The sequence below is a fragment of the Manis javanica genome, chromosome 15 (genome assembly GCF_040802235.1).
Source record: "Manis javanica isolate MJ-LG chromosome 15, MJ_LKY, whole genome shotgun sequence".
Classification (NCBI taxonomy): Eukaryota; Metazoa; Chordata; class Mammalia; order Pholidota; family Manidae; genus Manis; species Manis javanica.
The window spans coordinates 4,936,404-4,960,992 of NC_133170.1; the positions used below are offsets into that span (position 1 = coordinate 4,936,404).

Sequence of the window (24,589 nt, forward strand, 5' to 3'; positions counted from 1 at the left end):
TGAGGCACATAATGTACTAGAGCTCTTTTGCATGAGAGCTGTTTTTTTTTTTTTTTTAAAGAAAAGCTCTTAAATTAGGTCTAATTCTCTTTAGCTTTCTTGCAGAATTTGCTCCACTTTACTTGCCTTCTTTTTGGCGACTCTTATCAACCCAAGAAGCAAGGTAGCCCGTCTAGATCCACCCGAACGTGGGGCTGTCAGGGCGGGGAAGATGGTGCTCCGATTTGCTGATAAACACTGAGGGGCGGGGAGACTGCAGAGCAACCGGAATGGAGGAGAGCTTTGTCACTGATTTGGTTTGTAGAAGGATATACACCAGCTCTGCCCTTTGCCTCCAGCTGTGTCTGTTAAGACGCGGGGGTAGGGAGGTTCAGGGATAGAATGTGTTCAGAATATCCGTAAGTATGTATCTCATGGCCCTTCACTCAAGACCACTGAACGCCTATTCGCCCCAAGGTGTGCTGCCTCCTCTGCGCCGCGCTGCTGCATTTCTGCGGATCCGGATGGTCGCTGTGCGGTTTCGGACTGCAGGCACTTGGGCCCTGCCTTCCTGGACGGCGCTGTTTGACCCAGCGCCACACCGCGCTGCAGGACCGCACATGTTTGTTCAGAGAAATGCACAAGCCATCCCCAAAAGACACCGTGCGGCACAGCTGGCAGAGGCTGTCTCCGCAGAGCTGTCCGAGGGCGTGTGCAAGCGCCATAGCCACAAGCAGAAGCCACAGCGGGTCCGTGCTGCTGAGCCCCGGGGCTGGCGGCGCGCGCTGAAGGCCCCGGGGGAAGAAGGTCGGTGTGTCGGGGCGTCCTCCCCGGCAGGCCTCGGTGGCCGCGCAGCTCCGGGCGGTGCCAGGGGGCCGCTCCGTGCCAGCGCGCGCGGGCCGGGCACAGCCGCATTCAGCAGCCTCCGCGCGCGCGCGCGTGCGGCTCCACGCGCCACGAACCCGCGGCCCGCCGCCCGGGACAGCGCGCAGGCGGGGGGCGCGGCGGCGGGTCCGGGGCGGGGCGGGCGCGGGCTCGCCGGCGGGGGCGCCCCGGCCGCGTCCCCGAGCGGGCGCCAGGCGGCGCGCGGCCGACGCAGTGCGGGCCCCCGATCCCGCGCGCCGCCGACCCGCCCCGGGCGCGCCCCCGCCGCCGCGCGCCGCCCGCGCCCGGTCAGACGCCAACATGGCTGGAGCGCGGCGGAGGTGAGCCGGCCGCCCTGCCGCCCGAGCCCGCGGCGCCGCCCCGCCAGCATGTGGGGCGCCCCGGACGAGAGCTCGGTGCGGGTGGCCGTCAGGTGAGCGCGGCGCGGGGCCCGGGGGGCGGCCCGGGCGGGGGGTGGCGGGCGCCTGGGACCCGCGGCCTCGGCCTCGGCGCCCGCCCGGCTGGCCGGGGAGCTGCTCGCGGCCCGGCCGCGGTGCCCCCTTCCCCGGGCTGTGGACGGAGGGGGTCGGCAGGTGGGCGGGTCCCTGCGGTCCCCAGGCCCGCGTGTGAGCCGCGGAATACCGCCTGCATCAGAATTGCATTCTGCGGGGGACCGAGTCCCCGGGGCCGAGCCGGCGCGGACTGTCTGATGCCCAGCGCGCGGCAGAGCCCCGACAGCCGCCCGCGGGAACCGCGGCATCATCGCTGACCTACCCCCGCGGCCCCCGCGGTGCGGGACGTGCTGGCGCGGTGCGCGGTCCTCCCGGGCTGCTGCTCCGGTGGCCGCCGCGAGCGCTGCGGGAGTGACCTGGCCTCGGAGAGGTCCAAAATTAATGATTAGAGAAGGTCCACTCCTGTAGTCTTTCTGGAAAGTTATTTAAAAAATCCCATCATGTCAGCGTTGCTATCGTTATTTTACTGACTAATCGTGGTTAGGCATGAAGATGGCAGTTGTATCTTTAATCAATTAGACAACGATTGAATCTTAGAGGGTTTTTTTCACTCCCTTTGCAGACCAGGGGATAACCACCCTTGGAGGTGACAGTTTTATGACTGTTTGGAATCACCTGTTACAAAGCTTTTGACGTTTTAATTTGGGTTTCTTGGTTATGTTAGGGCTGCTTACCCAATAGTTGGATTCGTTTCTCCTCTTTACCGCTACTGCCCATCTTTCGGCCTTTTCATACCCATTAACGACTGTACCACGGCTGAGGAAAGAAAGGCTAGGGAAACAGACAGGTAACCCTGTAAGAGGCAGTTCGGTTAGTTAGCAGATCTGGGCGTGGAAGACGAAGAATGAGCATGAGTAGTGAGAACAGAAAATCTGGCTGTGAGACAAAGCATTTTTAGAAATGAATTCTCTAGAATATCACAGGGCAGCTCATTGGCGGTGCTGTTAAATCCGCTGCCGCTTGCAGTGGCGTGAGCAGGGCCATGGATGATCCTACAGTGAGGTTGGCAGATTGCAGGTTAGCACTTCTTAAAAAATTCAAGTATCATTGATATACAATTGTATTGGTTCTAAGCATATAACACAGTAGTTTAATAGTTACCCATATTATTAAATCCTTAGCCTCACTGGTAGTGCTTCTTAAGTGAGTGAACATGGGTGTGATCTTTGGGGAAAGGCTTTTTGACCTTGGCCAGCCACATTGTGAAGATCCATTTTTTTTTCTCATTAAATACATTTTCTCAATAGATCCACTCTCTAAAGTTATTTTACATAGGATTAAAAATAGCTTATGTTCATATAGCACTTTAGTGTTCATAAAGTGCTCGAATATATCTTTTCATGTACAACAATTATTTATTGAACATATATTCCAATCTCTCTTCATTACTGAGGTAAAAATAGGAACAGTTTTGGACAGTTACCATATGCCAGGGTCAATGCTGTTCAAGATCTTTTATATCATGTAAAATCTAATTTATTCCTCAGAATAACCTTTGATTTGGGTTCTGCTATTATTATGGCTATTTTACAGATGAGACACAGGAACATTAAGTACCCTGTGCAAAGTTAAACTGGTAGCAAGTGGCTGAACCAGGGTCCCAACCCAGACCGCTTGACTCCACAGCCCAGTTCTTAACTCTTAAACCTGCATAGATGACAGACAAGAACATGCTTTGCAAAGCTTTGCTTAGCTTAAGGTCAGTCGCCTCTTCCTGGTTCTGTTCTAATTCAATTATGAATGAATAGCTTTGACAGGTTCTTCATTCCCTGACATTGCTAGGAAAGAGAGATCAGAAAGAGGATCTGAATTAGCTAAAATATCTCCTCAGATTCTTTTTCATCATTCTAGTATCTGCCAGTCCTACCCTCCAGTTTGTGATAGCCTTCATCAGTAGGATAAATAAATCAACACGTAAACACAGATCGACAGAGGCATTTGACTTGTTTTTCCCCTTCAATGAATAATGTAATAACAGGTGATAGGCGGGTGACCCTACTTGTGTAAATGCACAAAGCGTCCTAAAGGTTCTTGTGTTTCATTGGATATGGAGACTTATCAGTATGTTGAAGCTGATGCCTATTTTAGGATTTCTCAAAATAAGTGCCTGGATCATACAAAGCTTTGGGGAAAAGAAGTTAAAACAGAACATTTCTGATTTAGGGAGAATTTTTTTAGTTCAGTTTCTGAAAATGCCTTTTGGCAGGGACTCTGAGGTGTTCTGCAGGCCATCTCTTACCTCAGTAGATACGGACGCAGACAACATTCTCCTATCCAGCCATCTGTGGCTGTTCAGTGCCTGAATTATGATTAATGCTACTGAGCAACTGAATATATAATGAATATGTGGTTTTATTTAATTTTAATTAATTCAATTTTAAAAATTGGTCCTTGATTTCATTTTTGGAAAACTCTTAAATATTCTTGGAACAACTTGGTTATAATGGGTCTACTTTTTCAGCTCTGAAGTTCATGTACTCTAAATACTGATAAAGTATTTCTGATGAAAATGTAGCCTCTTAATCGACATGTGCTGTAAGTATAATATACAATTAGATTTTAAAGGTTTATTATGAAAAAAATGAATGTAAATGTATGAATAATCTTTGCATAGATGCATGTTAAAAATGGTAATTTGATGCATTGAGTTAAATAAAATGTGAAAAATAATTTCATTTATTTATTTTCCCTTCTTAAAAATGTGGCTACCAGGAATCTAAAAATTAAGTATAAAGTTGCTCACATGATATTTCTAATTGGTGACACAGCTTTGTAATTTAAAAAAATGTGAGGAAGAGGTATAGAATAAAACTATACTGTTCATCAACAGGATAAATAAATCATACATAGAAACAAAACCCAGCCCGTCCATTGTAGACTAACCATACCCTTAGATCACGAAACTATCACAATCCCAAGTGTCTTTCTTTTAGAGTGGTTAGCACACACACACATGCATATAACACATGTGTACATGTAAGACTTAATAACAGCAATGTTTTTGCCCCCAGAGTGTATAGGTGTAGAAAGGTGCTGATTATGGACTCAATATGGTAGCTGATTTTTGGCAAATGCGGTAAGTTGAATGGATGGTTTAGATAGATGTCATCAACAAAAATAAGCAATTTAGTATACCATATATTCTGTTCATATTATCTAAATATGTTGAACTACTGAGTTAATTCAGTGATACAATCATTGTATTCTAAGTCTAAGACTGAGATGATGCGCCCTTTTCCCTTCCCAGCCTGTGAATGCTGACATAATACATTTCAAGCTTTTTTCCTTTTGAAGAACTTTGGCTTGCAAAATATGTCAAGAGCTGGATGGAAATGGAGAGACAGAAAGAAACATTGTGTTTTCATGCCTTTGTCTATGTGGTTGTGAGCCTAAAATGACTTTCCCTGCTATTGCAGAGAGCTGTATGTATGCTCAACAGTGCGTGTGGAATAGTGCGCCACGTCTTCTAATTTGTGTTCACTTTGCTGGGTTTGCCCACTCAGCAGGCTTATGGCTGTCCCGACAGTCCAAAGCTCAATTTTAGGTCTGTCCCTGGCTCTGATTTACAATGTGACCTCCCTGCACTTTTCTTTATCCTCATGCTGAGGTGACAATGTAAGGTAGTAAGGGTTGTAAGAACTTTGCACAAGCAGCCTATTAAATATGGGGTTTTGTTGTTATTAGCCAAACTCTTGGCACCGATTATGGCTCTATATTGACAGGAAGGAACCATTTTAACATTTCAAACTTGACTTTCCCAACAATATGTTTACTTTGGGTACTCATTACTGAAAAGGAAACATTTATACTTTTGTGGATTCTTTGTCCCATTCTGGTTATAATACAAATTTACAATATTTTATTTAATCTGCATTAAAACCCTTGAGGTAGGCTGGACAGATACTATTATCTCTCTTTTACAGATGAAAAAAATACGTCTTACCCCCAGATGACCTGGTCTAGTTTTCTCAGCCACTAATACCGTAACTGGGGCTCAAAGTTAGGCTTTTGATACCTAGTTTTAGGATTTTTTTATTTTTATTTTTTATTGAGGTCTAATTGGCCTGTAACACTACATTAGTTTCAGGTGTGTGATGTGATTTGCTATATGTATACATTGAGAAATGATCAGCGCAATAAATCTAGTTAATAACCCTTATTTCTGTGATTTTAACCATATTTCCATATGTCTCCAAAGAATTTATATGCTAATGTCAGTGTGAAAGGATCTTTGTAGCTGAAACACCACTATACATGTAAGGTGAATTATATGAAACAATTTAATGTTTAGAAAATGTAGAGGTAGATAAGCAAGGCTTTTAGAAATAAATATTTTATGGAACTAGATGGCTATTTGGTGTTTGCTCATTAAAAAAATGTCCTTCTTCCTTCAAATGCAACAAGTGTTTATTAAGTGCCTATTATGTGCTGGACATTTTCCTACTACTCAGGATGTACAGCACGTGGGACACACATGAGTCCTGCTTTTGTGGCGCTTAGAACTCACAGTCCCAGGCTCTTCCAGGGCACAAACTATGTTGGAACTAACAGAAGATATACTAACAGCACAAACTGGAAATGAAAGGTAATTGCTGTAGTTTAGTTTTTATTTCTCCCTTATTTTATTAGCAGCACTTTTTAGTTAATACATTCATTAATAACGGTGATTTTAAAAACTGGAAAGTGTGCCCTGCTTCCAAACATATTTCATACAAAAAGTGAATTTCAAAGCCTATGCATTAGGGGCACATTATTTATATTGTGTCCTACTTGATGAAATAAACATGCCCTGCTTGTGGGTCTTTGTATTTGGATGAGGAAGTAAGGGAAGGAAATGAAAGAGAGGAGGCTAAAGGGCTAGTAGGTGATGGGAGTTGGAAGTCAGTGACATTATTTTATTTGCAAAAGATGAGTTCATATTTTTTCTTCAGATATGGTTTATTAAACTTATCAAGTGTGGTAGACCTGTTTGTTATATGGAACGATATGGAAGTTCAGGTTGCATGTCTAATTATTACTACCCCTTGAGCTCTAACCATCTTACCTGGTAATTGGTTAATATTTTGATGCATAATTATGGGGTAGTGAATGATGCACTAGAAATTCCAGTTTAGTGAAGCTGTGAAAGCAGAAATTATCTTGGAAGCTAATTCCATTAACCTGCCCAATTTTCTGATTCTCATCAATTTCTCTTCAAAGAAGCAAGCTTGGAATATTCACTATGATGGATGCTTCTCCCTGAGACATGTTACAACTCACTTGTGTGACTCTCACTTATAAATTATAAATGGTTGTTTTCTGTCAACATCAGACCTGACCTTTATCTGAGTGTGAGCTTAGGAAGGAAAACACATCAGTGAAAATGCATACCAGATAATAGAAAATATTTGCATGCTGTGAATCATTAGAATAATTTTACTCAAAAGAAAACAAATGTGTTTAGTATTTTCAGAACTTCTCTCTGGGAAGCGGATTTGTGAATTTTGTCTTTCAACTTGACTGATCATTGGATTAACTATTTAATCTTCTCAGAGTGTTAAAATAGTTTTCCTGTGGCTCAAGCTTTATTTAAGCAACTGACAGCCAAGCCAAAGGGACAATTTTCATGACACCCTACAATTATTATGAGATCTTACTGAATGTTTAATAATTATATTTGAGGTTTGTTTGTTCTCTTTTTTTGAAGTTATTAGACATTTATATGTTGGACATAATTTTTGGACCTCTACGTTTGTTGACAAAATACATTTTAGGGGACCTGAAGGACTAGCTGGTTGAGGCCCCTTCTTTAAGACAGGTGGGGCAGTAGAGGCCCAGAGAAGTTGAGGGATTGCTTGAGGTCCTGCAAGGAGCAGCTCAAGTCTTCTGTGGATTAATGCTGCAGATTTTGTAGGACTTCATGTTTTGCTGGCAGACATTCCAGGAATAGAATAAATTTATATTTAAAAAACTACAGTTTTAATCCCTTAAGCATGCCTTATAAAAGTTTAATTTGACATTTAGAGGAGTTCCCCCACTCTCAGTGCCCATTATTTTTGCTTTTATGATTGCCTCAGTTCTAGAAACCAGACCAGTGATTCAGAAAAGGGCCTCTCAGGTAAAGACAGAGGGACCCACTTATGTAGAAATCCAGGTCTCTCTATATTTTGAGGTTCCTGGTATATTCAAATATGAAGAAATGCCAGAACTGGGTTCTAAAAATAATATAGATTGCATTCAGTATTTACGTGTAACACATTAATGATTTAACAGTAACCACAGAAGTACAGTGTGTGTTATAGTCTCATTTGGAAGTAATGTTAAACATGTAAGTAGGATTTCATGAATGCTGGCCTGAGACAAGTGGCCTTCTTCCCCTCCCCTCACTTTGGTTCTTAAAAACTTTTTTTCCCTATTCTAACAGATTTAAGGATTATAGCCCATTCCAGGAATAATGGCAGCCTCAGTACAGGGGAGATGTCTGGAGGGCAGGTAGGGGAGAGGTAGCTTGGGTCAAGAGGGGTGAGGGGAGGTGTATTTACTGGGATCTGGAATTGGAGATGGAGGTAGAAATCTGAGTGCTTTAAAAAGACCCCCTTTTGAAAATTGCTGCATTAGGTAGGTGGTTCTTAAGCTTTTAAATAACACCTCAGCCCTTCCCATCATTATTTTAGGAGAAAATAAAGAGCACAACAAACTTTAACCATAATGGAGGCATATAATTTAGAAACTATCCTCAATTGCACTTCTGCATGAACCCTTTTAGACTCTCCCATTCAGGGAAATGTTTGCCTTTTGGGGCAATAGATTTTCCTTATATGCTCTTCTCTCTCCCTCTAAAATTCCAGTGTGATGGTACAATGTGATGATTTTCACTGTTTGGCCTGAAATATTCCCCAAACTCACAGAATATTTAATTTAATGCTTTTTAAAAGGAGGTGCTAACATATTGACAGCATTATTACAATAGAACATTTGAAGGACATTTTGGGGGTTATTGAATTGAAACAAGCAGATATCTAATCTGCATGTCCAGATTGGAATGAAGGTCATCAGGATTGAATGCCAGGGTCAGTCTCAGGGTGACTGTCCACCGCTATCTGCTCCTTCAGTAAGAGCAAAGAACTAAGACAGTTGTTCCAAGCTGCTGGTGGAGTGGTGGGCTTCCTGAGCCCACCCAGGGGCTAAATCAAGGGCAGCTCAAGATTTGCACTCTGCTGTCAGCATCTCAGAGGCTATAGTACAATTTCAGTTTTTGACATTGGATGGCACATTAGTCTCAACTTAGGGGAGCTGTGACTATTTAGGCATCCCAATACTCTAATTCTCTGCATATGACGAAGACTTGTATTCTCCTCAGGGTAGGGGTTCACATTGTTTGACACAGCTATATAGTTACTTTGGAGTTGTTCTAAGTACGAGGTGTTTTCTTTCAGCAAGCAGGGACAAGAAACCTTGGAGAGGGTCAAGCCATAGTTAATAATTATGCTGTGGTATGTGGATCACATGGTATACTAACGAGGCAAGGGGCAACTCTACCCTCAATTGTTATTCCTTCTAATCTTACTTGCTTTTTTTAGATTAGAATTCAGTCATACATAATTATTGCATGTCCACTGTATACTGGAATCACATACGTTGGAGGCAATGTGATATAATAGGATGAACAACGGGACACTGTGTGGTCTAGACTCTGACCAGTGATAAACCTGGCTTTGAGTAGGTAGGTGTCCACCCACGTCCGTGGACTCGGGAAAGGGTAAGAGAGGCATCCATGTGAAAGCATTTGGAGAACAGTTTTTATGTCACACGGGCAGTAACATTATTAGAGATGACTTTGATATAACCAGCAGGGGCATGTCGGGTATATTCCAAATGCTGGCAATTGGATTAGTCATTCTCTAATGTACAGCCCATAACTTGAATTTGCAAAGTGCTTTGTAGGTGTTGGTATTTGTTCTTTTGGTTTTCATCTGTTAAGTGCATCACTGTGAATGATACAAAATGGTATATAAATATCTCCCCAAACCTTACCTTCGCTAGTCTCCTAGTATTCAGTATGTACATTATATACCTTTCTGCTCCACCTTAGCAAATAACTTCCTGTATAGTTTAGTAAAATCCACCATTTTTATTCTTTCCTTTCTCTTCCCACACAGACTTTCAGTTGGTAGGCATTTTTTATGAAGTAACCACCATATACTTTGTGAGATTAACAGTAGCATTGAGTTATATTTTCCACTAGTTGCTGAACCTAAGGTAAGAGGATAGGGACTAAATTGGTTCATAAAAATGTGAATTTTCCTTCTGAACTGGCTTGCAGCAGATTTTTGAACATGTTCTAATATTTCCCTTGTCTTCTCTCATCAGCCTTGGCAAAAAGACAGTAAACCAAGCTACGGATTAAAGACCACTTAGAAGTAAATTGAGTAAAAAGACAAGTAATAATAACATAAAATTTACATTTTCTATTAAGTTTTTTTTCTAGGGAAATCTGATAGGGCAGTGTGCCTGCAGTATTCACTGACAGAGTCATGTGAAGACTTAGCTGAAAGCATTTTAAAGAAGACTTAGAAGCAGGAAATAGATCTTGCAAGCCTAGGCTAATTATGAAATAATGTAATTATATTAGAAAAAGTATCCAGGAAAAAAAAATGACAAGCAATCATAATTCACTACCTGACATAATTACTATTAACCTTTTGGTATTTTTCATTTTTTTGTCTGTTTTCATACATGTAAAAAAATTGTTGTAATGTGGATACACATTTATAGCTTGATATTTACCATTTTAAAGTGTAGCATAAGAATTTTTCCATGTCTTTATATGAAAAGTTCATTTTGGGTAACGTGATAAATAGTATATATCATCTGCTTTATTTTAATAATTCAGTATACGTTAAATTCCATATATCAAACAGCAACTTAATTGACAAGCTTTTATTGTCCATTAAGGATGTTAATTTCATTTTTCTAAGAGTTACGCTGTGTCCTATGATTTCTTGGGAATGTTTTCATTTCTGCTGATGAGCGCAGACTCTACTGCATGTTTCCTGGAATCGGGGGTGGGTAGTGCTGCTTACCCAGAATAGATGATGAAATGTTATGGTAATGAGGATGCTTTTGAGAAAAAGATATATCGATACATAATTTTACCTTCAGCCTGTGGGTCGCCTAGTCTGCATCTGTCCCGCCCTGAATTGGAAGTTGTCCACTGCTGATTAAACATGAGGTCACAGATTTCATTTCTGGTTGTCGGTCCTGCCATTTAAGGCTCCTCAATCCACTTGTGACATCTGTGACATTTACAGGTCTCCATTTAGACAATACAATATGATGCTTTTGAATTTTGATTGCCACCTTGGCCTCCGATTGACAACAAATTCCATCTGTCCTTGATTACATTATTTGTTTTTTGATCAGACCTTCTGTTTCCTTGGTAGCAGATTCATTTCTTGTCTTTGAGTGTTGGGTTTCTTCAGTTATCTTCTGCTTTTCATTTTGTGCTAAGTTGGTATGACTCATCATAATTATGTCTAGTGCATGTGTTTTGTGACTGACTGCAGCCCTCAACACAGAATAACTCACTTGTGATGACTTTGCACGTTTAAATTTGAGCACATTTTGATGTCAATTTTGTGGTATGTTTCAATGTTAGGATTCTCCCTCATTCTATTTAAAAATAGGCATTAAGAAATTAGGTGTTATGAGTGCTGTGGCTATTGGTGTTCTGTGAATCCAGTTGATTTCAGTGTGATGCTAACAAGGCCAAGCTTATGCGTTTGATCCTGGATGGACTCGCTCACTTTGCTGCTTTTTAATGTAACCTTTACAGTTGCAACAAATAAAACTGCTGCTCAGAAGTATTAACTGGATATTAGTGAGGATGAAATCAATACAAATTGGTTAATGCTTGCAAAAATTGTCTGCAGCCTTGTTCCAGTGTTTCATCCCCTTCATTGGATCTTTGTGAATGAAAATATTTTTATATTCAGTGTCTACAGGAGCTCAGTAGCTATTGCTATCTGCAAAGTCTGCAGGGACTTCAGAGGAGAAGATAATACCACCTCATATGTTTGTTGTGATAATTAAATAGGATGATGTGTACAAAACCCTTACACTCCTGGCCCTTAGTAAATGTTTTGTAAAGGATCATTTTTTCTGTGCTCAGTGCGCTGGTGTCTGCCCGCCAGCCAGTCAGCCTGGAATTTGCTCTGGGGCTCAGACTGCGTGCTGATGCTTTCAGGGCCCTAGTTGCCCCTGCGGCCTCCGGTTTATTTGTCAAGAGTTGGCTTTGGTGTTGGTTCCCTGATCGCTGTTCCTTTCCCCATATCTTGAATCCAGATCCATTTAATGAAGTGAAATGACTGAAAACTCCCTTTCAGTAGAGGGGGAGACTTGTCCCCTTTTTCCCAAAAGGAGGTCTCCTTCAGCTACTTCGGTCTACCTGCGTGCGCGTACTGGCGTCCATCAGGCCCGGGCCACCCGGACCTCACTCACTCTCAAGTCATCCAGGCCTTTGGCCAGGCGACTTGTCCTGTTTGTCCCCTTCTCTCGTGCCAGCGTGGGGGCCCCAGTATGTTCCATGACATATTTCACCTGAGATCTGGAAGCTGTGATTTTGGTATGGGATTGACACGAGACACCACACACACACACCTCAAAACATAAAACGCATCAAGACGTTGATGAATCTGGCCGATATGGCATAAAATATGTTGATGTTAATAAATCAAATATATTGTACTTGTTTCTTCATATCAGTTGATGAAAAAGATTCTCACTCAACCTTTCCCTGTGATGTTCTGGTTGAAAAGGACATAGGGGTTTTGTTTGTTAAGAAACTTTGACACCTTGAGGGATCATCTATGGCTTTCTTGATTGTCATTTTGAAACGGAAAATTTTGGTTACTCCTGAACTATGGCTACCTTTGCATTAATAGAAAATGGTTCTGCTGTGGCCACACAGTACATGCGCAAGTCAGTTTTGATAAGCAGCCCACAGCCCGTGTGTGGGGCCAGGCCACGTCGCTGTGCTCAGTGTGGCCTTGTCCCATCCAGGTGACGCAGCCACTGCTTTTCCGCAGCCACTTCCCTCACAGTGACATGCGAGAGGGAAGACGAGAATGTGGGAAGGGGCTGAGGGCACCGATTCTTGGAATCCAGTGGCCGTTCTGGCTCCTGGCAGCCTTGCGTTCCAGATGAAAAGCATCCTGGCTCTGCGGCAACAATCGCCTCTGTCTTACCCAGTATCCACCAGGCAATTGCTGAAAGCGGGTTGATGTCTCCTCTTTGAACCTTCACATTCCTTTTTTTTTTTCTTCCCTTCACCCCTATTCTTGCCTTAATTTCATTTTCTCTTGCAGTGTGGCTGATTGAAAAGAGCATGGATTTTAGAGTCACAAAGATTTGAATTCAGAATTTCAGGACAGCCACTTAACCTTATGGACCAAGGTTTTCTCGTCTGTAAAATGGAGTCAATACCAGTCTTCTGGTGCTGAATGTTGTAAATGCTTTGCATCTAGATGTGTTTAGAATTATTTTTCTTTTCAAGTTTCCCCTCTCTCCTGTTCCTCTTCTTACTACCCCTTTTTCCCTCTCTCTCCATCTAACTCCATCTCTATAAATCTCCATTTTTCTTCTAGGTAAGACTTGTAGTGACTAATAGTTTCTTTCTAATCACCTCTCAGTAGGGACAGTTTCTTGTTTCTAAACCTCCAGCTTCCTCTTGGTTTCTCTGTCTATGGAGATAATAAGAGTACTAATGCCATAGGATTGTTATTGAAATTAATTGGCATATTTATAAGGCACTCAGAATACTGCTTGGCCAGCAGTAGGCCTCTACATGTTATTGTAGTCATTAACTTGCAAAAATTTATTTCTTCAACAGGGATTCCTTCAACTCTTCATTTGGGGCCCTCTTTCCTACAGTTTCATTTATGTGTCTCTAAAGATGAAGAAAAGGGATTAAAGTGGGGTGTCATTTTGAAGGAATAGGGCAAGGTTGGCAAAAAGGTACAAACTCAGTTATAAGAGGAGGAAGGCCTGAGGATCTAATGTGTGACATAGTGACTATAGTTGATAACACTGTGTTGTGTAACTGAAATTTGCTAAGAAAGTAGAACTTAAAAGTTCTCACCAAAAAAAAAAAAGAAAAAAAAGTAAAAGGCAAGCAGGTGAGGTGATAGATGCGTTAACTTGTGGGGGGGTGGAGTCCTTTCACAGTGAATGCATCAAACCATCGCTTTGTACACTTTCAATATCTTACAATTTTATTTGTCAATTATATGTTAATAAAGCTGAAAGGATGATAATAGTGCATTTATATTAGATAACACATAACCTTGATTTTATAAGCTGACGTTACCAGCATTGCATTTATAGGACAGACTGGATGTCTTGCTTTGTCTTTATGAAAACATTGAGTTGTGAAAATCAAGACTGACATAATTATGTTTTTCTGACCAGGTTGAATAAAACATCTTTGTCCTTTGTTTGTATGTGTAATACAAGGAATTACATCCCTTTCCTGTTTGTCTTTAAGGACATGGGAATACTTATTGATACCAACTGCTTACCAGGTGTGCCGACCGACATGTCAATCCTTACACCTGTCGCATATATTGCCTGGTCTATCATTAACCTGCACACACTTCTGCTTGCACCAATGGAGTTTAAACAAAGACCCCAAAAGAGAGCAGGAACACACACATACGCATTTCATGTAAGCTCTAAGATAACATCTCCCCATTTCCATGTCCGACGTGAAGTAGTTGAAGGATTTGATTGAGGTGACAGAGTTCCTTTTTCTGACTTAAAGCATTTTTGGTTAACTCTGCCCTTCCTTTTAGTAGTTCATATTATGAGACAAGTCATTTGCATAGTTTTAGCTTAATTACCATGATTAAATAAGAAAAAATAAATTTATGACTTGTTTTCCTTAGGACTTTACTCATTAATTAGGCTTTCCTTGTCTATATAGTATTAGGGGCTGAAACTTTTAACTAGATGACTAGTTTTATTTGGATCGAAAAACAAGGTTCTGAGTGATGTAGTTTCAACAAATCAAGTCTGAAACTTAAACAGTCCTGAAAACAAACTTCGCTTTTTTAAAGCAGAACTGTTTAGAAAACAAACTTGATTGAACTGGTAAAATAAGTACCTTTTGTGTCCTTCACAAGTTGGTTTACTGTGAAATGGAACACTGTGATGATAGACAAACTTAGAAAATATGTGGTAGAAAGCTAAGCGGACTTTTGAAGGTGGCTAATAGCCCTATTTGCTGTCCTTGACAAGCAGAGGCACCCTCCAAATATCAGCTATTAAAACAGTGAACACAGTGGTAGAAATAGAGTCATGTAACGGAGGAAGAACATTCTTCAAAACCATCAGATTCCCTACCCTCCTGCTATAAAAACAGATGCCTACGTATTTGTTTTCTGTACATTCTGAAGAGAGCCATGCTATTTACCTGAATAAAGGATGCTTAATAGGAACTTCTGTTCTCAAAAGCAGTCATCTTTGTGGCTTTTCTTTTGGACTCTGAAGTATGTTTATTTGCACATTACATGATGTCTTTTTATGACTGAATCTTTTAAAATCAGCTTTGGTGATGAAAGTTATGCTTTGGACTTTGAGTTCAGATTCTCTTCTGTTCCACTGACTCCCTGTGAGGTGGCAGTGGTGTAAACCTAACTTGTGGAAAAATGACACGATGTCTCTCTGTGACTCAAGTCCCTCAGCATATAAAGTGGGTTGTATTTCTGCTGAGTACATGACAGTCTCTTTGTAAAGTGCTAGTAAAAGTGTAAGAAGAAAGCTATTGCTCCGAGTTTGTAGTAAGTATAGCAGGAGTTATTTAAGGATATTTTGATGTCTAAAATGGAGAAATAAAAATGACTTTGTGAGAATAATAAGTAGATACATATAATAAATCCCATCCCTGGCTATTCCAGTTCTAATTGTCTGAGATCAATCAGTGTATTTCAATTTGGTTCAGTTCTATTTATTAGCTTTTGTGCTCCACTAAAAATCAAGGGCTCTCCAAACACGTTGCTAGGCACTGGGAAATGCAAGACAAAGTGCAGATGGGAAATTGCCCTTGAGGAACTCAGGCCAGTTATGAGAATCTTGTACATCATTTCAAGACCTGGTGGCTCACCCATGAAACATGCCAAAAATGAAGTATGAAGACATTATGCAGGTTACTGGAGGGCTCTGCCTCTACAGCCAATATGATATTAGCTTACTTGCTGAAAAATGACTGTTTTCCAGAACAGTAAGGTAAACTCTCCTTAACAATTTAATTCCCATGACATCTGGTCTTTCCAGCCTTAACATAGCTCTTTTGTTTTATTTGCTTTTTTCTTTTTCCCTATACTTATCCTCTCTAATCATTCCTAATTTTCATGCTCATTCCATTAAAAAAAAATCCCTCTCCACAAGTCTCATCCTATTTTCAGCATATATTAATTGCAAAGATTTATTGACAACTGTTCTTCCACAATATAAGGACGTGCGTACACAATTGTGCACCTGTGTGCGCTTTCACGCACTTCTACATATCCTTTTCCCGTACAGTTAGTTAATAACTAATTCATTCAGAGTGGCCAGCTTTGGTTTGAGTGAGGCAGGAAGCTTCTGTGGAAAGTTCCCCAAAGTATTCCATTTCTAAGAAGAGTCTGAGTGGAATTTAAAATCCCCTTGTTAATTGTGTATCTTTTTCTTGTGTATCCACTTCATCCTGGTGTCCTGTGGGTAATAGGCTGTGTTTTTTCTCAGGATACTGATAGTCTGTTTTATGTTTCAAGACCCAAGACATTTTGATGTTTAATATTGGAGTTAGGGACTTCTGGTTGTCCTTGGGAGCTCTATTTGTTATTACCCAGTTTTTTGTTAGATGTACCTTTTGTAGTAGCTCTTGTTATAAGGAAGGGGCAGAAAGTATTTGCTAAAAGAAGAATGGACTTTGACCTTGAGACTTGATTGAGCCTGACTCCTTTCCTAGTCTTTAACATTGGATGAATTGTTTAAGCTGCTGAGCCTCAATTTCCTCATCTGTAAAAAGATCTCAATAGACTATACCTCATAGAATTATTCTCTCCTATGGTGCTTTTCCTAATTCCACCATATTCACATACATAAGTGTAGTAGATAGAATATAAGTCACTTTGTAAATAGTTGTCTTTAGTGTGTGGATTTATGTTGTTTTTTTCTTTATCCTCAAAAGGATTTTGAATTATTTAAGAGCAAGGATAGGTTTTTATTTCTTTTTTGTTCTTCTCTGTGAAGTGCTTAATACATCAGTTAGACATCTCAGATCTGGTCCTCAACACCAGAGGAGAAGATACAGTATACTCCTGATTTTTACTTATGGAGGTTTTAATCAGTTGTCACAAAATATTTGACTATCATTGATGGTGTAAGAAGGTATTCTGGGTGTAGAGCATATGCAGATCTTCCTCAACTTACGATGGGTTTACACCCAGATCTATCCGTTGTTAAGTTGAAAACGCATTTAGTACACCTAGCCTACTGAACATCATAGCCTAGCCTATCTTAAAAGTGTTCAGAACAGGTATTATCCAACAGTTGGGCAAAAGAATCTAACGCAAAGCCTATTTTATAATAAAGTGTTGACTATCTCATGGAATTTATTGAATACTGCCCTGAAAGAACAGCAGAGTGGTTGTATGGGCGCGGGATGGCTGGGAGTGTAACAGTTTTTTATCGTTGTGACTGTGTGGCTGTTGGGAGCTGCAGATTTCCTCTGCTGCCCAGCATCTTGTGAGTATTGTACGGCATATAGTTAGCCTGGGAAAACATCAAAATTCAGAATTAGAAGTACAGTTTTTACTGAATATGTATCACTTTTGCACCATCTTCAAGTTGAAGAATCGTTAAGTTGAACCATTGTAAGTGGGGACCATCTAGACACGAGAAAGACAAGAGTTTCCACTTTCAAGGGGCTCACATTGGGTGTGGATAGAGACAATAAACATTAAAAAAATCATTTCAGATGTTGATTTATAGAGATGAAACCATATGCTTGAGAGTCATTAGCTTTAACTGGGAGGAGATACCTGAGTTGAAGCCTGACTATTGAGAGGCGAGCCATGAGGAGGTCTGAGAGAGCATTCTAAGCAAAGCGAATCCACAAGCTATGAAAAATAAGCTGCTAAGTTTTCATGCAATAGTAACTAGAGCGGTATAGCCAGATACAGCAAATAAGAGACGACAGAGATAACCACAGAGAGGTGGGAAGGAGCCAGGTCTTTTAGGGTCTTGTAGTCTGGAATGGACATTTTGGACTTTAACTTTGGTGGGGAAGCTTCTGAGAACTTTAAAAGAGATGACGTGACTCGATCTACATTTTAGAGCCATAACTGGTCGCTATGTAGTTATCGCTATGTAGTTATTGCTATGTAGACTGGGTCGTAAGAGTTAAAAATGGAGGTGGGAGACTGGTGAGAAAGCCATTCCTGTGTTCCGGGAGAGAAGTGGAGACAGCATTGACTGAACTGCAGTATGGATGGCAAACAGTATATTGAGGGCATATTTTGAAGATAGAGCTGTTAGGATTTGCTGATAAAGGGTGTGATGAAAAGAGAAGAATCCAGGAGATTCTTAGGTTTGCAGTTTGAGGAGAAAGAGATTTTTCTGGGAAGGGGTATCAATAATTTTACTTCGGCTGTGCTGTGATTGCTGTGTTTATTGGATGTCCTAATAAAGATGTCACATTGGCTATTGAGTATATGGGTTCAGATCACAGGGAAGATACCAGGGCTGAAGGTAAACTTTTGAAGGGCAGCAGCATTTTGATGGTTAAAGCATGGGACTGGATGAGGCCACCTATGACCAGAAAAAATTTAAGAGAATACTTGTGGGAAGAAGCCCCCGGGGCAACATAAAATTTGGAGGCCAGTAAGAGAAAAAAGATCCGCCACAGAGACTAGAGAAGAGTAGCCAGAGAGGTTGGAAGGAAGCATGCAGGGGGGTTATGTTGTCTAGAAGCAGGTCAGCTGTTTCAGGTGTTGCTAGGAAGTGAGATGTGAGCAAATACTGACCACTGGTTGGAAAGAGATGGGTGGTGGGGACTCAGGTATGAGCTGTTCCAGGGACGTGCTTGTTGGGCTGGATTAAGGCAAGGAGTCCAGGTGAGGGAGCAGAGACAGTGGAACCAGTGATGTTTCTGAGATGCTGCTCTGGAGCCGAGCAGAGGAGAAGGGTAAGGGAGGGTTGGACCAGTGGATGGTAATGAGCCATATGCCTGATGGAAATGAACCAGGGGAGGCAGAAACTGAGGGCTAGAAAGAGGAGGTATTTGGGAGTGAAGCCCTTGAGGAGGAGACTAGGGATGAGACTGGGGAGAGAAAGTGGAGACAGTGGCCTTAGAAGCAGACGCACTCCTGTTTTTAACCTGAGAGAAAACAGAATTTGTGAATGCAGATGCATGTAGTTTGGGTCTGGGAGTAGCAAGATGAAGTAGTTCTCTTCTGATCTGATTGCATTTTTTTTTTTTTTTTTTTACAAAAATGAGAGTGGTTTTAAGGAGGTCAAAGAACTGTGAGATGATGGTGTTGGGTGTGTCACCTAAGGAATTTGAAGTTGCCAAGAATGCTGGCAGAAGTAGTGGTGAAGGGAACACTGTGTCCTGTAGCTGATGTCGTTGGATGAGCCGGTGCGACAGGACAGCAGTAAAGGATGTTGAGGGCTCCTAAGGGCTGATAACATGTGCTGCAAAAAAGATGGAATCTTTGGAAGAGGAATGAGGAGAGACAGGTTAGAAACTGCAGGAAGGAGGAGCAAGACGGAACTCCCCTCCAGGTAATGACCTCTGTGCGATGCAGCAGAAAAGGCAGGCTTATTTGAGAGCACTTCAGTGAGGGCCATGTCCTCAGGGGGTGCGCAGGTGAGGTTTTAAGGTGAGGGTGTAGTTCAAAATAAATGGGACGATCCCGCACTCATTCTGTGGCTTGCAGATGTTCTAAACTCTAAACACATACCGCCTGATACGCTCCTCACAATAATCGTACGCTGGAACGCACTGTTAGTCTCACTTTATGAACGAGGAAATTGAGAAGTTTAAGCAGTTTGCCTGGGATCACGCGGCCGTAAGCACCAGGGCCGGGTGTGAATCCCTGTCCTCTGGTCTCTAGCCAGTGTTCCCAACCGGACCGCTCTGCTGCACTGCTGCCTGTGGACCATGATTTCCAACACGGTGGAGGTGTTTAGGAAAGAAGGAAGAGACACACATTGGGGCCAGAGTAGAGGCTGCACAGGGTACCTTGGAATGAACGTGTTTATACTGAAGGATGATCTGGGAAGCTTGGATTTCTGATGATTGCATGAGTGAGCAGCAGTTTGAGGAGCTTTTTCTATATTTTAGACCAAAGAACAGCTTGAAGATCTTGGATGGCTGGTTTTGCTGTGGGGTGGAATTGTTTTGTTAACTAGGAGCAAGTGGGTAGTGAAAATTCTGAGAAGCTGGTAACGTCATTGAATGGAGGTGGAAAGGTAATCGATTACTGGTGGCCTGAGATGTTTTGTCTTGTGGAGAACTCATTTGATGATCTTGGGTAAATACTGTACTGACCGCTTTGTCTTTCTGGCCCTGAAGTTCAAACACTGTGGTAATTCTCCTCATCCGGTATTATTAAGGAAACTACTTCTGGCTGCAAGATTTGGATTAATGCTAATGATGCTAAAAAGAAGGTAGAAGGTGATTCTGATTGTAATAGAAAAACGTTTCATACATACAAGCCTACTTGTAAAAAGTTTTAGCAGTGTAATTATTCTGATTATAAAAGGATTATCTGTCCATTTTAGAAAATGTATAAAAATTTCGCCATCCAGATAAATGAAAACATTTTATGTCTGCCTATTTTATTTTAATATAACCTCATGTTATTTATGTAATATGATAAAAATTTGAATTCTACTGCATACATAGTTTTCCATTTTTTATCTCGTAAGTGTGTCCCTAGGTCATTAAGTTGCCCTCTCAAATCTGATTTCTAAACACTATATAACTGCTTTTGTTGGGTGGGCTGGATTTGGTAGCTTACACTTAAAATGCATAATTTCGTACGCTTAGAAGACTGCTTGACGCTTTAATCAAACTTTGATGTCGTCTTTTGCATCTCTAGGATAGATCCCATTGCTTTCAGGTTATTTTCAGCTGAATGGTCTAATTTTCAGGAACTGAAGTCCGTCTGTTCTCTGGTCTCTCCCTCGAGCTCAGTCCTGACCGCAGCCTTCACGACGTACCGCGGGAGAGGGGGACGCCTTTTGCCGGCCTTACCTTCCTTCATTCGCTCTTGCCTTTCTCCTTCCAGGCATTCTGTGCCTCTTCTGGGTACCCCCGAGGGAGTGGGAAGGCACCTCAGGAAGAAGAGCAGAATCTCTTTTTATGTAGTGTTCTTTGTAGTTCTTTACTTGGAGCTCTTTGCGGATTTTTCCTTGGCTTCCCCCGGCGGGCCATCATACCCTCAGGTTCTCTGGGGCATTCATTCCTTGAGGGCAGGCTCTTTGCTCCATCTGCGGGGGGAGTCGCAGGGTCGGCCCCACCTCTTGGAGGCGCTCTGGCCCCTTTCCCCTCCTCTGCCCCTCATGTACCGAGTCAGTAACAGTGCAAGTCCGTTTGTCCCAGTGATAGTATTTATATGCCTGGACTCCAGAGGCCACACATTAGATTTTCCCAGGGACTCTCTCACCCCTCCTCTCTGGGTGGGCTGGCCTCCATGAGAGGGACATTTCGAGATGGAGCACTGTGCATTCTGCAGACGTAAATGCAGCAGTCCCCTCCTCATGACTCCTTGACCTCTGTAAGTAAACCTCGGACCAGCTCCTCACTTGTTTTGATAGAGGAGAGACTTTTACTTCCCTGTACTTGGGTGAGGAAAAGAGAGAAAATTGTTCTGTAGATCTCTGACTCCTCTTCTGAATATCCCCACCCTGAATCTTAGCCTTAATCTTATGTAGCCTGCACACGAGTGATTAGGACTGGTGGTTTAAGGGCCAGTTTGGCCTCCTTTTGGTAGATAATGTGGAAATGTGTCTACAAATTTCTCTTGATGCTTATAGTTGAAATTATGAGACAAGAAAAGTTCCATTCCTTATCTTGTTATAACTGCTAATATTTTCTTATATGAATGAACAGTTCAAATGATTTCATAGTTAATTATTACTGTTCAATATGGCTCTTTCAAATAGGAGCCAATCAGCCCCCAAGAGAATGGCAAAAAAGAGGAACTCTTTACATTATAGGAATAGAAATAAGAAGATCTGGGGCCCAGTCCCGCTTCCCACAGGAACTCAGTGAGTCACATGGGTAAATCACACATTTTCTCTTGGCCTGATATTTAAAATGAGAGTTAGACTGAAGGATCTCCTTCTGGCTTTAAAACTGATGAATTGGTTTCCAAGGCAGTCTCACCATTAGAACTACACCACTGCAGGGACTTGTCAACAGATTACCATGGACACAGAGCTTTCAGAATAGAGCAAGCACCGTACCTATCAGACCATCCCACTCAATCCACACCCTGCCGTTCCATTCTGTTGCATTCCATTCCATATCCTACCCTATCTACCCTACCCTTCTATTCCATTCCATTCCATTCTGTTTTTTCATTAATTCATTCAACAAATACTACTCTATTTACTCATATGGTTCAGCCATTGTACCAATTTCACAAACAAAATAGATAATGTGTATCTTTTTCTTTAAATAGAGGGAGAAATAACCACAGAGAAACTGTAGTTGAGCAAATAGCAAATAAGATAATAGATACTATCTCCTGGTATATAGTAGTTGCTTAATGAAAATTAAGGGCCATTAAGCCAGTTGAACATACCCTAGGGGCTCCACTAATTGTGCCGTATTATTGCTAAATTCTTGGTGATTTGTGGGTGCTCTTAGTGCTTTATTACCACGACATAATTAAGTAACATCATGATTGTCATAGCCGGTTAGCAACGTGCTCTTGTAGAACCAGACCTTCCTCTTCTTATTAATGGCTAATTCTCACTGACGCTACTGTAGATGCTTGTGTATTCACCACTCTTGGAAGACCATTCTGAATGAAATGGTTTTGTTTCATGATTTCTGTTGCTTGTTTAGTTTCCCAGTATTTCCCAAACACCCTGATGTTTATGTATTCAGGTGGGGTATTGTAAAAAGATAGAAGGATCAATAGATAATGAACTCATAGAAAACTCCAGTAAGCCCTAAATTGTTTTCATGGATCAGATATCCAAGTCAAGAGAAGACTGATTAGCATGTCACTTCATGTAGGTGGGTCATTCCTACTGAATGACTAGCAAGGTGGGCCCCAAAACTGTTCCGAATCCTCTTTGACCAGATACAGATGAAAACTTCAAGACCGGTTTTTTTCTGGATGCTGTTCCGTCTACAGCTACCCTTTGCTCATTTAAATGATAGATTAGACATTGTTCAGAGGGACCGTGTTGGATTCTCACCGGTATAACTGAGGTGGTACGTATCTACATGTGTTTTATATTGACACCTTTTCTTTTTCCATTTCCTTGGCCACCAGCCTAGTTTAGGTTTTAAATTCTTTGATGCTCAAATGATTACAGCAGGGTTGTAATTAGTGATATGGACCAGTATGATGTGACTATTCCCAAGAGCGAACCTTTTTTCCAGGATGATTTGACCACCGAATCTAGAGTCCTTCCGGTTGTTCTGTTGGCTGTAGCCTCCCCAGAACTCAACAGGTGACGAGGTGAAGGAAGTCACACTCTTTCCTTGTCCACTATATTTGAAAGCAAGACAGCGGAGCCTCACAGCACTTTTTCCTGTACAAGTTAAAAAATAGCCAGCTGGTACATTTTTTTCATTCTTTGTTTCAGAATATAATATAAATAGAGGAAAATTTAGTAAACTCTGACAACCATTGACATTAAAATATATAATTGTGACTGAACCAAATTGTCCACTTGAGAATTATATGCTATCTTCACATGGTTTTAGTGTTATTAGATGTTATATGCATGCTTAATATTTTTTTTCACAATTTAGTGTTTCAGTATTTTTTCATCACTCTCCCTCTTAACACTGTATCTTTTGATACTTAGGTTTGTAAAATTCCCCTTTTTTTCCCTTACGCCTAGTTGCCAAATCCTGCTGTTTCTTTCTCACTAATGTCTCTTACGTTGCATTTCGCTCCCTTCGCTTCCCCCGGCGATTCACATTGCTCTTGTGCTCGTTCTGGTCTCCACTGTTTAACGATTGTCTTTGCTGCAGTCTGTTCACTGACGATAGTGAAAACTAACATTCGTGTGCATCCTTGCAGGTCAGGGAGGGGTCCCTCAGGCGTCCTTACTCAAGCCTTGTCAGCTATTGTTATTCCTGTTTTGAATATGACAAGCAGAGACCCTGGAAGTGTCAGAGAGTACTACGACGTAAAAGAGCAGGGATAGGAACCGGTCTCCTGACCTTGGGTCGTGTGCTGTTGCACCCTCTCCCTTTGATCCCTCTTCAGTCTCTCCATTTCATCGTCGGATTATTCTGTTCGTAAAGCTCTGCTTTGAACGCATCTGTACTGATCTCTTTGTCTTCCTGCCTCTGTACAGCTCCACCCTTTGAAGTTAGGCTGCTTAACACTAGGAGATTCACCATTAGGCCGGACTCTAGAAATGGCTGCTGTTCTTAAATACCCAGCCATCCTGAGTGCCAGTGGCTTAGATCAGTTTGTCTTGTCGTTCTTATTTTTCGTTTCTAGTACTCAGTACAGGCATAAACTTTTTTTCGCTGAATGGATTAATGGATTAAACCTTTATTACTAGAATTTCAATAGCTTGATTCCTGGAATTGAACTTCTGGCCCTGCCTTGTTACCACTATTCCAATGATTTGTTTTGTTGCTCCAGGAACCTTAGTTACTGCCTTTGTTTACTGCTTCGTTCATCGTTAACCTTTCCCTGGAACTAACATCAGCAACAAAAACTTACATTGACGGAATGTTTAGCACAGAACCTTGGATATGATAAGCCATCTTTATTTTATTCAGAACTGTGTCCACCAGTATCTCGAACAGTCATTAATTCAGAAGAGAACTTTACTAAATATTTATTGACTGACTATAAATTTTTGTTATAAATGAATCTTTGTAACTGAGTCTCTGATTCATGCCAAGATATTCTCCCTATTCTGACTGTATCTGTTTAGGTTTCCGCCTGCTGCTTGGCCTCATATTCGTAGTTCTCTGCGTATTGTGAGGTCTGCCTACC

General features: G+C 41.6%; 1 protein-coding gene across 9 annotated transcripts in view; it reads left to right on the forward strand.

Annotated features, from left to right (window-relative positions):
- Nucleotides 1–353: 353 nt before the first annotated feature.
- The window catches only part of KIF21A (kinesin family member 21A), a 131,326-nt gene continuing 107,090 nt past the window's right edge, over nt 354–24,589 (forward strand). For 2 of the 9 annotated variants that reach the window (XM_073223296.1, XM_073223297.1), the window contains exon 1: nt 354–1,276. In XM_073223296.1, the coding sequence (XP_073079397.1) occupies nt 405–1,276 (872 nt within the window). In that variant the 5' untranslated portion in view covers nt 354–404. The remainder of the gene's footprint in view (nt 1,277–24,589) is intronic. The other 7 variants (XM_073223298.1, XM_073223300.1, XM_073223304.1 and 4 more) reach the window with 5 other exon arrangements.